Raw genomic sequence first — 18,564 nt, 5'->3', positions numbered from 1 at the left:
CATAACTTAAAACACCTGCCTCCGGGCCCTGGGGGGCTGTGTCGACACCGGATTTTTTGTTATCTGACCTTTGAACTATTTTTAACAAAATGGCTATCTCAAAATTTTTATCTGACACAATTGGGGAAAAAAGAGCGCGGGAGAGGAGGATATCTGCCCTCCGATCACTTTTGACTTAAAAAGTGAACTAGCACTTTCAATTTCCAATCAAATGAGCCCTCTCCGAATTTTAGCTATTTTAAACAAAACAGTTATCTCGAAATATTTAACTGATACATCTGGGGAAAAGGTCGAGAGAAGGAAAGCCTAGTTAACCTCCGAGCTCGTTTGACTCTTAAAAAGTGAACAAGAACTTTCACTTTCCAAACAAATTAGGGTTCTCTTAAGTACATACGAGCATCCCTTCCATAAAAACCATATATTCCCCCAGGGCATAAATTACAACACCTAACCCCGGACCCTGGGGGTTGTGTCGACCAAGGAGTTTTTGTTATCTGATGTTTAAACTATTTTTAAAAATGGCTATCTCAAAATTTTTATCGGATGGGTTTGGGGAAAAAAGGGCTTGAGGGGCTAGTTCCCCTTGGATCTCTTTTGACTCTTAAAAAGTGAACTAAAATATTCAATTTCCAATCAAATGAGCCCTCTCTTAAGTTTATACAAGCATCGCTAGAATACTAATCGCTAGAATCGCTAGAATACAAATACTATATGTAAACAACGGGCAAATTGTACAACATACAACCTTTGCCATAAGAGCTGTGGGAGATTTGGCATCTCATAAGAAATAGCTATTGGAGTTTTCCACTAAGTTGAATCCAATGACTATCTAAAACTTTTTTAGAAGGTCATTTCGGTTGGTTGCTCTCCAATCACTTTTGGCTCTCAAAAAGGACACTAGAACTTTCAATTTCCAATTCTTACGACAAATCTTCACAGATGCCTTGGTGAAAAAGCTAACAATAATGCATTGTGCCCACTTCGGTATTTACTTAAGCAGCACAACTACGCCGCCTATGAAATACGAGTTTTAAAATACAATAACTACAATTGTTTCAAATAATTTATTATATTTTTCTTATACTACATAATATTTTTACAAGCAAATAACAATTTTCTGATAAATTTCTTTTTATTTAAAATCTTTAAAAGCAGTGTTTGTTTACATTTCCCAAATACCTCCGTTTTAAAGAATAGATGATCTGATGATGACTCCCTCCCTCCTTTTACCACCACAAATGTGTGAACTCATTTTTTTTGAACAATCATGGCTTTTCCAGCGATTAAAAAGCTAATAGTAAAAACTATACGAGTTGCCAGACAAAAAGCAAATAATAAAACAGTTTGTGTAACAACTGTGAGTAAAGAGCGACTCGGTTCAATAGTAACTGAAACACACAAAAAAGATTTTTTATAGAAAGACATACAATAAAAGAATGATTTTTTTGTGTTGATTTCAAATATATGAAGTTCAGTCAGTTCAATGTTACCCATCAAAAGTGACAAACCTAAGAAAATTTGGCCAATTTCCAAAAAAAGGGGGAGGGGGAGATCCTCAGAAAATCAAAAACTCTTGATCAAGGCCGTACCCAGGATTTTTTTTCGGAAGGGGTTATACTCAAAGATTTTTTTCGGGGGGGGGGGGGGTTTACACAAAACAAACTTCATAAAACGCATACAAATTTTTTTTTATCCATTTTTACGAGTGACACAAACATTTCGGGGGGGGGGGGGGTTCAAACTCCTCTAACCCCCCTCTGGGTACGGCCTCGCTCTTAATGAAAATCACACCATCAGATTCAATCTATTAGAGAAACTGCTGATGTTGCAAAATTTAAGCCAAAAATATGAAATGTTGCACTTTTTGTCAGAAGAAATATCACAGATGTGTGTATTTTTTCAAAAGGGGTAATTTTATCGAGCCAGTGATCCTAGAAAACCAGGAGATGGCTCATTTGATCAGAAATAGAAAGTTCTGGTGTCCTTTCAAAATGACCAGAAAGATTGGGGGATAACTGTCCCTCCTAACACACCCCTTTCTCACCGAAGACATCCAATCAAAATTTTGAGATAGCCATTTGATTCAGCATACCTGAAGGGTCCCCTAACTATGCCTTTGGGGATCACCTGAACCCCTATAGACACTGGGAGAAGGGTTATAAGTTATACAAATTGTTGATTGTTTACATATAGTATTTGTCATTGTAAAATATTCATAAATTTTTGGCCTTTTTTTGAGGGGGGATTTTCTGTAGGGAGGTAAGTTCTCAGGAAGAATTTTCAAGAAGGAACTTTATGCAGGGGAGGGGGGATTTCCTTGAAGGACTTGAAAAGGTGTTAAACAATTAATAACGTCAAACAATCTTTTTTTCAAATGAAAGTAAGGAATAACATTATAACATAAAACGAACAGATATTATTCCGTATATGAAGGGAGCTGCCCCCTCTTCATCCCGTGCTCTTTACGCTAAAGTTTGACTTTTTTTTACAACTGTTTCAGAAGAACTGGTCAAACACAAGACCCGCTGAATTTGAAAGAGAAGCATTTTTAAAGAAATTTTAAACTTTGGCGTAACGAGCGAGTGTTGTGGAATTTAAAAAGAGGCAATACTTATGAACAATCCCTGTTTTCAGTTGATTTTAGAATGACCTACCTCCGCTGAGTTGTCCTCAGAGCAATGATAGAAGAACAGAAAAAGACCATAAAGCAAAACCACTCAAATAAATAAAAACAAACCGTAAAAACAACTATTAAAATAAATAGACCCTTTTCATGTAACGGTGAAAAACAGATACTGAATGGCAATTCAAAAAAGGTAAGTCTGAATTCATCTTATTTAATGCCTTTTTTAAAGCCAATCGCTTACCAGGTCTGATATCGTCTGAAATTTTATTAGGCTACGAGATATTATGATTTAAAAGAGAGAATAGAGAAAAGAGAGAATAGAATAGATCATTAACGGAGGCATACATGGAGGCATTTTCAAACAAAATGAAATGGTGTGGGTTGTCGAACACGTGTTGTGCCAAAGCGGAATTAAAATTCTTCGGCCTTTGGCGTAGCTTCATGGCTTTGTCGATTGAAAATTTGAGTTCCAACAACCTTTCTTCCAATTGTTGGTGCGAGACCAATATAGAGACGACCACAAGAAAAGGGTAGTAATTAGGGCTGTAATAAGGGCTATAAACACCATTCCCCAGTCCGGGGCTGGTTTTATCATTCCCGCAAATATAAAAGGGCTGTGACTTATTTGAATTACTGAATGCTACGTTCAGGCTATGTCTTTTTGAAATCTCTTAAGCTGGTCGCCCAGCTTTGGAAAATAAAGTAAAATTATGAAATTTTAAATACATTCATTTAGTTATCCACGATTACGATATTACGTAAATGACGACGAAGACCACACTGCTTTTCTATCATAAAAACACCATCAAATAAAACAAGAGGGAATCTAAGACAGTGAAATTTGTTGAATAGAGGGGCTACAAGAAATTAAAATAAATCAAAGTAAAAAATAATAGACAAAGTTGACAAATTAAAACATAATAAAATTATATTTGAATCCGAATGCTTCCGATGAACAAAAAAATAAAGTAGAAAAAAATAACGCTTCCCCCCCCCAAAAAAAAAATTATAAATCAGAGTATAACTTTCGTCTCTTTGATTCATATTTCTTGGAAAGCGTTTAAAGGCTACAGTCACCAGTTTCGTTGCTAAAAGTAATAGATCAAGATGACATAGAAGCTGAAGTTTCAGACATTAGTGGTTATCAGTTGGAAATTTATCTCCATACTTTATGCAATCCATAGAGGAAATATCAAATATTTCGTGGTAATAATCTGTAAATAAAGAGCGACTCGGCTCAATAATAATCGGAGCTAAAAAATGAAATTTTTAGAACACAAGACATATCCAAAGAATTGTTTTTTTTTAAATATTGATTTTAAATACATAAAATGCATCAACACCTATGGGCCTCAGGAAATTTACCTGATTTTTGAGAAAGGAGGAAAAAAACCTCAAAAAGTGAAGCATATATATGAAAAGAAAAACATCATATTCAGTATATTAGAGAGCCACATTGTAGAAGTTTCAAACTTCCTTCTACAAAAATATGGAATTTTGTATTTTTTTTATGCCAGAAAAGATTCGGGATTATTTGTTTTTTTCCCCCACATGATTGCGTCAAACCAAAGTCCCAAAATATCAGAAGAGGCATTGTTTGGTCGAAGATATAGGATTGATGTATTCATTTGACGTTCAATAAATATAATATTTCGATTCCACTCTTTCATATTAAAGCATTAGCCTTAGATTTACAACCTATAAGCTTTAAAGCCATGACATGTGTGCATTCACAAAAATTAAATGTTATTCGTTTAATATATACTTAGTACGTTTTGATTTGGGGCGATCACACTGCAATTCTATATAATACTCTATATGCTAATTGTGAAATTTCAAAAAAATAAATAAATAAAAAAGACACAGTGATTTATATCAAGCAATAGGAGAAGTGAAAATTAACAGAAAATCTTAGGACCACTTATACCTTTCTAAAAACTTCCATGATTTTCTTATATTACTCGCATTTTTTTTTACGTTTCTTCGAACTAAAAAAAAAACATTTAAAAAATACAATGAAAATACTACCAAGATACAGAGAAGATACTAAATTTTTAAACGAACATGGATTAAACCGAAAAAAGACTAAAAAATTCCAATACCACCTATGTATCCGTTTATGCCCACATGTAATATTAGGCCAGGTTCCACAACAAAAACTTATTTAGAAAATTAGTTCCCTATCTTTCTTAGAAATGACTTAAAGGAAACTAGAACCTCGGGGTGGAAAAGGACTGCGGGCAGCTCTATTTGGGTATCCTTGTAAAAGAAATTTTAGGATTATACCCAGAGAAGAGATTAGTTCAATTCTGGCAATTAGAGAGCAGAAGTTTGATCGAAAATCTTCAAATTCTGGAAAATTAATTCTTAAACTGAAAAACAAATCCCTGAAAATAGAATCCCGAAATCGGCTCTTTGGCTACCAAAAACCCGTTTCGGAGGCCTTTTTTCAGCTATATCCCACCGGCCTTCGGCCATCGTAGCTAGGCCTCCTTTTGGCCTGGCAATATATGAATGTGAAAAACTTTTTTTTCAGTCAATTAAAGTAAATTTGGTTCTAATGAACGAAAACAGCAAAAAAGGAGAGAAAACAGCTTGTTTTCCCAAATCAATATTTTTATTTATCAATATTTTAATTAATAAATCAATATTATTTGTTTCCGATAATAAACACAAAGCTGTGTTTTACAGCCTTGACTGTTATTGACTCAGATTTCTCACCAAGATTTTCTAAATTAATCAAATAAATTTGGGGTGTACTTCTTTCTGTTTTTTTCCACTTATCATAGTTTGAAAATCCGTGCTGGGTACCCCAACGACTTCCAATTTCCATCAGACATTTTCCATCAAAACAAAATCGGCCTACTGCTAACCAAACACTATAGAACTATTTGGTGTTTGAAACACCAAACACTATTTTTTAAACATTTGCTCGTGTTTTGATGAGTATTTGATGAGTCTTGTCTGCCTCTAAAACTAAATTTTTAGCAATTAGGCAAATTGTTTAAAGAACTTTTCTACCAACTAAAAACCATTTCAAACCTAAAATTCCTCTAAGCCTGCCAATAATAATAATAATTAATTAATTACAAATAAAAACACCATACAAAAATTATAATGTGGAGGAAAAACAATTAGGTATACACAAAAATGCAAAACATTAAAAAACGAAAAATAATGACTAAAGAAAATTTTTTATATTGAATAAACACACACACACACCAAATGAAGAACTATAGAGAAAAAAAAATCAACATTAAATACACACAAAAAAAAAATGAAATTCACAAAAAAAGAAAAAAAACACAACAAACGAAACGCTTGCAATTAGAGATTGCGTTGTTCAAAATACAGTCAAGTTTTTTGTTCTGTTCAGTGATTTAATTTAGATAAACATTTTCTTTCCCAATGTTTAAAACCATCCAACTTTTTTCCAAATGGTGAAATGCAATTAGAGCACTCAGATGCAATAAGCAGTCAAATACAGAAATTTCACACCCCTCAGAAATTTCAAAGGAAGTGAAAGACAGGTTTTTTTCATTGTGAAAACGCAAATATATAGAAAAAGGTCTGGATAATTGAAGCATACCTATGTTCCCGTCAGTGTTGAACTCCTGTTCAAGTTGGTTAGGATTAGATCTGCAATCTTCAGACATGCCATGAGAAATACCAAAAAGATTGGCTTCGGGTTGCATTGATAATATAGGACGGGTACTTCCAATAAAATCTTTATCATCATTTGAGGATGCATCTTCAGCTTCTACAAAATTAAAGCCCAGACCATATATAAATAATTTTGTTACTTGTACAAAATCAAAAGATGCCCCACGGAGTAAAAAAAAAAAAAAAAAAAAAAAAAAAAAAAAAAAAAAAAAAAAAAAAAACACCGAATAATTTTACGAGGATAATGGCCTTTTCGTCAAAAAGTTCCTTCACCATGGGTGAAAGAATAGCTACTACTTAGTAAAGAACAAACCAGGGCTCATAGTAAAAACAGACTTTAAGACTTGTTTTGAAAAAAAAAAAACAAAAAAACTGTCAAGTGAGAAAATTTGAACATTTCATGGTGATTGGTGACTCAGCACTCAAGTACGTATGCTGATTGGCAGGGGTTGTAACCATTACTTCGGTTCAACTTAATGGTAAAAACAAAAACAGATTGATGGGAATTTCAAAAAGGAGCTTCAAATACCATAAAATTGGCACCGAACGGAAATGGAAAGAACGCCATTAGTTTCGCACTGATCAAAAACTTTACTGGGGCTTTTCAGCCGGTCAGATTACAAACCCAAGAAAAGCCTATTTTAGCCTGTGTATCACTTATGTGTCTTTTCATATAACCATCTTTCCATTGATATCTACGTAGTTGAAAACCTTCAGCCAGAGGTTCAAAATTTTCTGTCTTGAATACTTTCTTCTTAGCGCCCTAAGAAAGTCAAAACTAAAACACCGTACAGATTTTGAGAATAATAGGCAAGTGCATTTTTGATGCAACACCTTATATTAGGTAACCCTTTCTCAGACCACACTCTATTTCTATGACGAACAAATAAACGTTCAAATGAGGATTCTAAATAAATAGATTTATCCCTATTTGAAGGTTCATTTGTTAGCCAAATGAAAAAAATCCCCACTAAAAAAAAAAAATATGTGAAAATCATGCTGTAGTCTATTCATTATACTAGTTTTCAATTAAGAATTTAAGATAGTCGGCTATAAACTCGTATAAAATTTTATTATGGCACCCTAAAACTTCCCCCCAACTCAAAGGTCATTCAAAGGTCAAGGGTAGAAAATATCGATGTTATGCATGTTGCTCGCAAATATCTCGGTTCTTGTGATTTTTATGCATTTGTTTTTATTAAAAATTTGTAGAGGACTAAATTTACAAAAGTTTTGTCAAAAAGTTCTTTGTACGTTCAACAATTTTTGAGATGGAGTGCAGTGAGCGCGTGGTGCTAATCTAAATAAAGTATTATTCAAGATTAACACGTAATACACTTAAAATTTAAACGAGGGATTTATACAGAGCCCAATTATCTAGGACAACTTTCCAATTGATGAAGGTTACAGCAGTAGCTGCAACCTATTAAAGAACAAACCATGACCCATAGTAACCAAAAAAAAAAAAAAAAAAAAAAAAAAAAAAAAAAAAACCTTCTAATGAAAACTGCGCAAGGAGAAAAAATTGCCATTTGCAGCTGATTCAAGAATGGTAACTCATAGCTCGGTTAGTCAACACAAAAGTTGAGTAAAACTAGCTCAAAAATAGCCTCAAGGCAAAAGATGAATCTTTGAGATCTGTCATGCCCTGTGGCGGTTAGATTTAGGACAAGACTCGGGACGAATATTTGTCACCTGGCTCTCCTTCCTTTCTTAAAAAAATAAAAAGAGCTTATTTCGCAAGGTTGTAAAGCAAATGTTAAATTATTACATAAAAAGCAAGGAGGGGTTGATGAGTCTGTCGCTATTGCTTATTTATTTCCCTTTTAAATCTAGTCTTGTTTTTACACATATGAAAAGTGCAACACGTCATTAGAGTAAAACAAACTTTTCCGTCAAGGGGTTTGAACCCTCACGTAGAAGATTTTTAAACTAAAAGGTAGCATATACTTTACAAAGAGTATATTTAGTATCTATATTACTTTGATATTTTAGAATAAAGAGTGGGGGAATTTGGGGGGTGCCTTTTGATAGGCACAAGTTCGATAAAGGAAAGACAGACAAGGTTTGACCAAAGAAAGAATACAAGAGACCCAAAGCTGAAGTGCCAGAAATAGGCCTAGTTTTGTTCAGTTAGGCCTACGTTAATTGTTCAGAATACTTTTGTTCAGAAATAGGCCTACGTTATGTTTTTAATCATTTCTATTTCCCCTCAAAACCCTACTGTTTATGATAAATTTGTTCACATAAAAATGCGTTTGGTAATTTAATATTGTTATTTTTCAAAATCATAAAAATGTAATTTTTCAAAATTTTATTTTAATGCTATTTTTCAAAATTTAAAAATCTTTAAAAAATATGTATTGTTTGATGTAAGAACACCAAAGTAAGCCATTCATTATTTTCACTGAAACCAATAGAGACTATTTTTTTAAAAGACAAAAGATAATTCTACAAGATAAAGAGAAGCAAGTAAGAAAATCATGCTAATTTGACCTGCTAGCAGTATATACTATTTTCCTATAAGAAAAATTTCTTGTAAATTTATTTATTTTTACCCAGATATTGTCCAAAATTATCTTATTCTAATCGAATAATATGAGTACAACAATTATTAAAGTTTGACACGGAAATTCGGGTTATCAGTTTAGTGAGGTAGGATGGAAATGCCAAGTAAAAGTAATTCAAAAGTGTCCTTAAATCAAAAGATTAAGTTTTGGGATCCCTTTAACCCTATGGTGTTTATCCTCTTATCTAGGTAAGGACACTACTAAGAGATGTCTTCAAGACCAACCCCCTTCCCTTCTTAGACGGGTCCTGATAAAATATGACAAACTAGCTCGAACTTCAAATTTCTGTATTTTTGGTAATCTAAAACCAGAGAGTTTTTCTGGCATGCCTCACCTAGGACTAGAATTATGAATACATTTATCTAAAGTAGATACGATAAACGGCTTCGCCAAAATGTTGATTCAACGAAGATCGGCTTTATTGACATATATCTTTTACGCCGAGCATGGAAAATAATAGAATCACAAAAAAAGGTTATTTCCAGCTAGGATGCCTGTTTTTAACTTTTCGAATTATTGCTCTTGAGAATCTAAAGAGCGTAGACGTAAAGTGGTTTAATAAGACATTAACGTAACCCTAATTGGCAAGCAGGAGAGGGGCAGTTCCCCCATCGTAAGTGCCGTTGTACGTGCCGGGAGAGCCTCTCTTAAACTGCAGGGATAAGGTGAACGGGGGCTGGCAATTTCCCTTTTTTCTGGAGATGCTTAGATCGTGGCGTGATCGTTAATAGCTCTCTGAACGTCAAATTATAAGGCGCGCCTCTGGCTTTTGGCTGCGAATGTACCATCATGACAAACGAATATGAATATGTGTATACGCCTGTTCTGAACTTTGAAACGGCTTAGCGTCACGAAGATGGCATATCCAAAGAAGCTGCTGTGAGCAGTAAAATTTTTGTCAAAGGAGATGATTTCTGATAATCATGCGCGAATAAATGAGATAGAGTGAGAAAGTTAGAAATGAGAAAGTTTAAAGTCAATCTATTTTTTTTCGTGGGAACTGGTGCGAATCCTTCAACCTCCATTTAGGATTCAAAACAGCTTTCTAGATAGAAAATAATGTTATTGAAACCAATATTTTGTTCATTATTTTTGATTGATCATTTAGTAAATTACACAAAGGCAGTAAAAAGCCAAGAATAGCAAGACACAGGTTTAAAAACTTGTTCTGTGAATTTTTTAAAATTAATAATAAATAGGTTTTATAGTTTGTTTAATCCACTTTTCAAGTACAAGCAACCAAAATAAGTGGAGAATTGCAATTACTGTCCAACTTAGTAAGCAAAGAAGGACAAACAAGCAGCCAATTGGCTCAATCTATCATAATGCCAATTACCTTGCTTAACAGCAGTGATACCAAAGAGGTTGGGGTTTTCCATGTTTCACAAATTGAGTTAAATACACAGAGGTCTTCTCTTCACTGCTCCAGGCAGATAGAAATCTCTAGAATTTGAATAATTAACAAACTTCAATATTGCAGCTTCTAAAAAGAACAAGGACTACGGATTCTATAAAATAAATTCAAATTCTACAAAATAAATTACACTTCTATAAAATAGATTCAATAGACAGGAAAATACAAGCACACAAAGCAAAAAGCAAAATATTCAACAATTCAAGACCAGTTTATTGACAGGTCTATTTTTTATAATGAGTTAATGACAAATCGCAACAAAAAAAAGCTATATGGTAAAAAGATTCATTTTGGTGGTCTATCCAAGAACAACTCACTGCAAATCTTATAGCTTTCAAATGAAAAAGTTACAAGGAAAAGAACAATTTTTAACTAATCTTACACTAGTAATTGATAGCTGCTATTTCAACTTCTTACCCTTCTTCACTTATTTAGTTGGTTCAAATGAAGTAATGTATTTTTCATTTCAATTTTGTATTTTGTACAACCCTTAGAAGCAAGGCAGCCAAAGCACACTATACATGAAGACTTAAAACTAAGTCCCAGAAGCAAAGAGAGGCAGCTCCTTCCCGAAAGGAAAAATTACTATAAAATATATCTATAAAAAGCTTCGGATTTCACGAATTATCGCCCTATCTCGAACACGTCGATTTTCTCGATAACTATGGAAAAAATAATTGTGCATCGGATCCAAAATTATTTTGAAAAAAAATCAACTTGTGGAATATGGCACAGCATGGTTTTCGAAAAAAAAATCGATCGTGTAATACGCAGTTAAGGGAAGTAATCAAAGATTTTCAAATGATGACTGATTCAGGTCTAAAGTTTGATTGTATTTATATTGATTTTTGCAAGGCATTCGACAAGGTTTTGATATCTTTGCTGGTGGAAAAATGTTGACGTAGAACCATGACTTGGATTAAGGATTACCTAAATAATCGGTCACAGAAAGTGAAGGTTGGTGAGGCACTATCTGACGGGTGTGGAGTTCTAAGCGGGGTTCGACAGGGTAGCTGCTGGGATCAGTTTTATTCTGTTTATTTATAAATGATTTGCCGCAGGTAATCCGACACAGCACCATTAAAATGTTTGCAGACGATGTAAAACTATACAGAAATGTTACCTCACCGGTTGATACGACACTTCTACAGGGAGATTTAGAAGCATTGTTTGAATGGTGTATTAAATTCTATGTTTGTTAACCATAATAAACGTCAAGTAATGCATTACTTCGCGAAAGATATGGCATACCGGTACCTCATAGGTGACGTGTCGGTATGCCCTGTTAACTATATCAGGGATCTCGGTATTATTTTTGATGATCAGCTGAGGTTTGATAAGCAAGCATCAGCTATTTCGCGCAATGCAAACTATGGTTTACAATGCGTCAAAAGAGCATTCAGAAGGTTTAATCTACCAAGTTTTACCACATTGTATAAGAAGATGGTGTGCCCTGTTGTTGAATACTGCTCATCTGTGTGGTATCCGACTAGAAAATCTGATGCACAGTTGGTTCAAAAAGTGCAAAAACGAGCGTCCAAACTCGTTCCCTATCTGAAATACCTACCTTATGAGTAGATATTGAGTAGCCTGAGCTTACCATCTCTGCAATTCAGAAGGGACAGAATGGACCTTGTCAATACTCTGTATCATAAAGGGTATTGACCATGTGTCTTGGGAAGATTTCTTTGAATTTAGTCATTATCCATCTACGCGGCAGAACACCTTAAAGTTGTACCAGCCTAAAATCAAGGAAATTTGGACAGATTTCCTTTGTAAATCGTTCAGTAAAATCGTGGAACACGTTACCGACCATGTAGTTCTGGTGAATGATGTTGCGGCTTTCAAAATAGCACTAGTTGGGTCCTCTTTTTACAGAATGCGCATGTTTCTTGTAGGGTATCTTTTTTTTTTTTTTTTTTTTTTTTTTTTTATTTATTTTTTTTTTTTATTTTTTTTTTCGTTGTTTATAAGTGTTGCTCACAGTATGTGATTTGTGTTATATAAGACAAGCCTATGGCTTATTCCATCACAAACAATAAGTAGAACAACAGGGACATTTTTATACAAGACAGTGGAATGCAACTTTAAATGACAATTTCGACCCCATATCAAAGGGCCATCGTCAGCAATACAAACGAAGAACAAACCAATATAAAAGAAACTCACATTAAAATTCGATAATTAAAACTGAAAAAAGTTTTTTTTAATTTTCAAAACAGCCCTAGTATATTTACTTCAAGGAAGCTTAACCAGGACCGGTACACCAAGCGAAATGGAAAAAGACAATTCATTCAAATGGAATAAAAAATACTTACAGACAAGCTCTTAAAGCTAATCTCGCCTTCTTGGCAGTCAGCCTAGAAGGTCTATCCGTAACAGGTAGAGTGTAATTATTTACTGGTTTTTTAATATTATTAATTAAATCATTTCTAATTAAATTTATCTATAAGACATTTAGCGAATATTCCCCCAAATCCCTATTTAAGGAAGTATTACTATATATTTTGATTTTAATTTCAATTGCCTCTTGAACAACCTGTTTTATGCCTAAATCATTTCTAATAAGGCAAGTTTCTTCAAAAAGCATTTTATGGCTAGGTTTATCATAGATATGACTGCTTAAAGCAGAATCAAAAGAAATATTTGTACTAATAGAATTTAAAGCTTTAGTTATATCGTTTTTGTGTTGTTGTAGGCTTTTTTCAAAATTTTGATGGGTTCTACCAACATAAAAATGGCCACAGTCACATGGTATTTGATAAACCCCTCTTTGGCAAGTAACTGGGGTTATATCTTTACCAAAGTTTAGGAGATTAATGATTTTAAAATTATTTGTAAATACTACATAAAAATAAGTTTTTTGTGTGCAAACTTTTTTTTTTAAGCTTGTAGTGACTTTTGGAATATATGGAAAGTAAATTATATTTGAGGGCTTTGTGGGAACTTCAAACGGTAAAAGACCCTTGATTTTACGGGAGTGTCTTGCCAATCTTCGGCTAATTGTATTGTTAATAAAGACAATAGGATACCATTTCCAAAAAGTATGTCTCTAATAAAATTTAGTTCATCTGTGATGTGATATTCAGAGCAATTGTTTAGGGCACGATCGACAAGAGATGTAACAACATGTCTTTTAACTTGTGGGGGGTGATTGGATTTAAATGTTGGAAGTAGGGGATTTCGTACATGCTACAATTGGCCTTAAGGGAATACCTTTTTTATGTAATTTCGGTAGACCGTAAAACTTTGGGCAAAAGCTACCTCGGGGAGAAATTTATTAAACACTGTGGGGTGATTTTGCCATTAGGACTATTAGGACTCTAGTCCTGCATTGCCATTAGGAGTATTAGGACTCTAGTCCTGCATCCTCTTTGATTTCTACCTCACAAGGAATGAAGTTCTTTAGTTCCAATGTTGATAGCCTCTCTAATAAACTATCAGAGCTTTAATTATGTATGCATAAAAGAAGATGTGGATGTTGCAGCAATTTCAGAAGTTGCATCAAAAAAGACCTTGTCAACCTTATCACCTGATGAAATCAAAATCCATGGTTACCAACTGGTTAGTTGGTAAATCCAATGGTTAGGCTCTTTGATTCTTACCTCACAAGGAATGAAGTTCTTTAGTTCCAATGTTGATAGCCTCTCTAATAAACTATCAGAGCTTTAATTAGGTATGCATAAAAGAAGATGTGGACGTTGCAGCAATTTCAGAAGTTGCATAAAAAAAGACCTTGTCAACCTTTTCACCTGATGAAATCAAAATCCATGGTTAGTTGGTAAATCCAATGGTTAGGCTACCAATACTCTAGTCCTGCATTGTCATTGATTCCTACCTCAGAAGGAATGAAGTTCTTTAGTTCCAATGTTGATAGCCTCTCTAATAAACTATCAGAGCTTTAATTATGTATGCTTAAAAGAAGATCTGGATGTTGCAGCAATTTCAGAAGTTGCACCAAAAAAGACTTTGTTAACCTTATCACCTGATGAAATCAAAATCCATGGTTACCAACTCTTTCTAAACCTGAGTTCCCCACTTTGCCACAGAGGAGTGTGCTTCTATGTAAGAGATGGACTAGAGGTTAGTCTCATTCATCTTAACTCTCTGACTATTGAGGGAACTGAGTTGGTTTGTATAAAAATACATGACCAAACATCCTCAATAGTTGTGGGTGTTGTATATAGAAGCCCGTTGTTGATATATGTTGTATATAGGGGGGGGGGGGGGTAAAGTATTTGAACATTTTTAAGTCAGAAAACAATTATTACTTCATAACATGCAGAATAATTGTACCTAACACATTTTGCATGCAGATCCGCTATACTTTACCCCCCACCCTAATGTGCAAATATATAGCCCAAATTTTTTTTCTAAAGTAGCAAAGAAAATAACAAAGAAACTGGTTTGTTCTCTTTTTTGACGTAACACCTTTAATTAGGTGTTGCTTTCTTAGACCGCAATACCGCTCTAAGACGGACAAATAAACTTTCAAATGGGGATAAATCCATTTATTTAGACAGTGAAAAAAAAAACAGGTACAAAAGCCCAGATATTTTGATCACGGTAGATTTCATCTACTGTGATCGAGAACCCAGATATTCGTCTTCAGTAGAAATAACTCGGTCGCTGTATTCGTGATCAAAATATCTGGACTTTTTTGCTTTTTTTTCATTGTCTAAATAAATGGATTCATCACCATTTGAAAGTTTATTTGTTCGATTTGTTCTCGAGTTTTACACATCATAAACTTACGTGAGTGGCGAATAATACACAAGTACCAGAATTTTTCATGGAGAGAGAGCCAGATTTCCTGGTATTATTTAAAAACGGTCAGCAATTAATTTTTTTTTTAAACAAGTTTTTTCAACTGAAAGTAAGGAGCAACATCAAAACTTAAAACAAACAGAAATTATTACGTATGTGAAAGCATTTTCTGTCCCCTACAGAAAATAAAAAGACAAAACTCAAATAAAATTCTCAAATTTGGAAAGTCTTATTTTTCATGGGGGGGGGGGGGTATTTTCCATGGGTTCAACGCCTAGAACCACCCTGTACAGTGTTTGTTGTAGAAAAGTAAAATATCCAAAATGTCACCTGCAGCTGAAATAAGGCACAAAGAAAGTTTTAAGAGCTTTATGCCTTTGCTGAGCTGAAAATCAATTAAAAAAAAAAACATAATCACAGCTAGTAAAAAAAAGAAACTAATTTAAATATTTTGGTTGAGATCCCAGTTCTGCCATCCTCAGTACAAAATTAGAAATAGAGATAATATTGATAAATGTCCTTACAACATTAAGAAAAAACTAATTTTAACAAAGAATATTAAAATTAGTACGGTCTACCGAAATTACATAAAAAGGCCAATTGTAGCATGTACGAAATCCCCTACTTCCAACATTTAAATCCAATCACCCCCCACAAGTTAAAAGACATGTTGTTACATCTCTTGTCGATCGTGCCCTAAACAATTGCTCTGAATATCACATCACAGATGAACTAAATTTTATTAGAGACATACTTTTTGGAAATGGTATCCTATTGTCTTTATTAACAAATTTGAAATTAAAATCAAAATAAACAGTAATATTTCTTTAAATAGAGATTTGGGGGAATATTCGCTAAATGTCTTATAGATAAATTTATTTACAAATAATTTAATTAATTATATTAAAAAACCAGTAAATAATTACACTCAACCTGTTACGGGTAACCCTACTAGGATGGCTGCCAAGAAGGCTAGATTAGCTTTAAGAGCTTGTCTGTAAGTATTTTTTATTCCATTTGAATGAATTGTCTTTTTCCATTTCGCTTGGTGTACCGGTCTTGGTTAAGCTTCCTTGAAGTAAATATACTAGTGCTATTTTGAAAATTAAAAAAAACTTTTTCCAGTTTTAATGATCGAATTTTAATTTGAGTTTCTTTTATATTGGTTTTTTCTTTGTTTATGTTTCTAAAGACGGCCCTTAGATATGGCGTCAAAATTGTTATCTAAAGTTGCGTTCCACTGTCTTGTATACAAATGTCCCTGTTGATCTACTTATTGTTTGTGATGGAATAAGCCATAGGCTTGTCTTATATAACACAAATCACATACTGTGAGCAACACTTATAAACAACGAAAAAAAAATATAAACTTATAAAAAAATAAAAATAAAAAAAAATAAAAAAAAGATACCCTACAAGAAACATGCGCATTCTGTAAAAAGAGGACCCAACTAGTGCTATTTTGAAAGCCGCAACATCATTCACCAGAACTACATGGTCGGTAACGTGTCCCACGATTTTACTGAACGATTTACAAAGGAAATCTGTCTAAATTTCCTTGATTTTAGGCTGGTACAACTTTAAGGTGTTCTGCCGCGTAGATGGATAATGACTAAATTCAAAGAAATCTTCCCAAGACACATGGTCAATACCCTTTAAGATACGGAAAGTATTGACAAGGTCCTTTCTGTCCCTTCTGAATTGCCGAAATGGTAAGCTCAGGCTACACAATATCCACTCATTAGGTAGATATATCAAATAGGGGACAAATTTGGACACTCGTTTTAGCACTTTTTGAACCAACTGTGCATCAGATTTTCTAGTCGGATACCACACAGATGAACAGTATTCAACAACAGGGCAAACCACCGTCTTACAGTGTGGTAAAACTTCGCAGATTAAACCTTCTGAATGCTCTTTTGACGCATTGGAAACCATGATTTTCTTTACGCGAAACAGCTGATGCTTACTTAATAAACCTCAGCTGATCACCAAAAATATTACCAAGATACCTGATAGAGTTAACAGGTCATACTAACACGTACTCATTGAATTTCCGGCGTGTCATATCTTTCGTACAACAATGCATTACAATGCACTTATTCTGGTTAACAAACATAGAATTTAAATTACAACATTCAAACAATGCTTCTAAATCTCCCTGTAGAAGTGTCGTATCAACCGGTGAGGTAACATTTCTGTATAGTTTTACATCGTCTGCAAACATTTTAATGGTGCTGTGTCGGATTACCTGCGGCAAATCATTTATAAATAAACAGAATAAAACTGATCCCAGCAGCTACCCTGTCGAACCCTGCTGGTAATCCTTAATCCAAGTCATGGTTCTACGTCAACATTTTTCCACCAGCAAAGATATCAAAACCTTGTCAAATGCCTTGCAAAAATCAATATAAATACAATCAAACTTTAGACCTGAATCAGCCATCTTTTGAAAATGTTTTATTACTTCCGTTAACTGCGTGTTACACGATCGATTTTTTTTTTTTCGAAAACTATGCTGTGCCATATTCAACAAGTTGTGATTTTTCAAAATGATTTTGGATCCGATGCACAATTATTTTTTCCATAGTTATCGAGAAAATTGACGTGTTTGAGATAGGGCGATAATTCGTGAAATCCAAAGCTTTTTTCCACGCAGCAGGGCACTTACCAGACTCCAAACAAAGATTAAAAAGAAATGCAAGTGGAGCCGCTAAAGAAGAAGCCAGTTCTCGTATAATAACATTTGAGACACCATCTATATCAGGGGATTTGTCAACAGAAAGCTCACGTATAATTTTTTGGACGTGCTAAGGTGCTACATCAGAGTCATCATATTGTGACTCATTCTGTAACACAAAAGCTTCCCGTGCTGGTGATATATTAGATCTCATACGGGAAGCAGGATTAACGAAAACAGATGAAAAAGTTTCGTTAAAAATAGCTGCTTTTCTCTTAACATCAACAGTTTTATCTGTGACTGGGTCACTGAAGACTGTGGATGATGGTGACTGCTCTTTTTTGCCCCTATTCACATGCTTCCAGTACTTTTTTAGACAACTTTACGCGCAACCAATTATCGACGATTCTACTGACTCAGTGTGAGACCACAGGATCATCGTCGCCCTATTTCTCACCCTCTTGTAAGCATGCCAAGATTCATCATCCCCAGCTGATAAATAAGCTCTCCGGTGTCTATTTTTCTTAGATAATGCTTCAAGGACAAACTTTGGCAGGTTCTTACGTATTTGTCACACCCTCTCTAATAGTATACCTAAGAATAAACTTCTCACATCCCTCTACTACTACTTCACGGATAAACTCAAAAGCTGTATCTTCATCTACAGAACTACGCTGAAGCTCACCAACAATATCAACATAATATACACACTCTCTAAATTTGTCATAACTACCTCTTAAATAATCATATAACAACTTCGACACAGGATTTGACGGAATGCTCACATTAAGACAGAAAGACAATACCAGTTGACCACTAACCTAGAGGAGGCAGAAATTCCAGA

General features: G+C 34.1%; 1 protein-coding gene across 1 annotated transcript in view; it reads right to left on the bottom strand.

The window, feature by feature from the left end:
• Nucleotides 1–18,564, bottom strand: part of LOC148940879 (uncharacterized) — a 47,880-nt gene that overhangs the window by 8,152 nt on the left and 21,164 nt on the right. Inside the window, exons 2-3 of the mRNA XM_089104872.1 lie at nucleotides 10,196–10,302; nucleotides 6,216–6,386 (exon numbers count right to left, since the gene is read on the bottom strand). Coding sequence (XP_088960998.1) covers nucleotides 6,216–6,386; nucleotides 10,196–10,238 — 214 coding nt within the window. The 5' untranslated portion in view covers nucleotides 10,239–10,302. The remainder of the gene's footprint in view (nucleotides 1–6,215; nucleotides 6,387–10,195; nucleotides 10,303–18,564) is intronic.

This window comes from Artemia sp. Qi Xiang Cuo, chromosome 19 (assembly GCF_049724085.1).
Source record: "Artemia sp. Qi Xiang Cuo chromosome 19, ASM4972408v1, whole genome shotgun sequence".
NCBI classification, from domain to species: domain Eukaryota; kingdom Metazoa; phylum Arthropoda; class Branchiopoda; order Anostraca; family Artemiidae; genus Artemia; species Artemia sp. Qi Xiang Cuo.
Note: the sequence above shows the minus strand (reverse complement) of the source record. Positions and strands in the feature narration are given on the sequence as shown.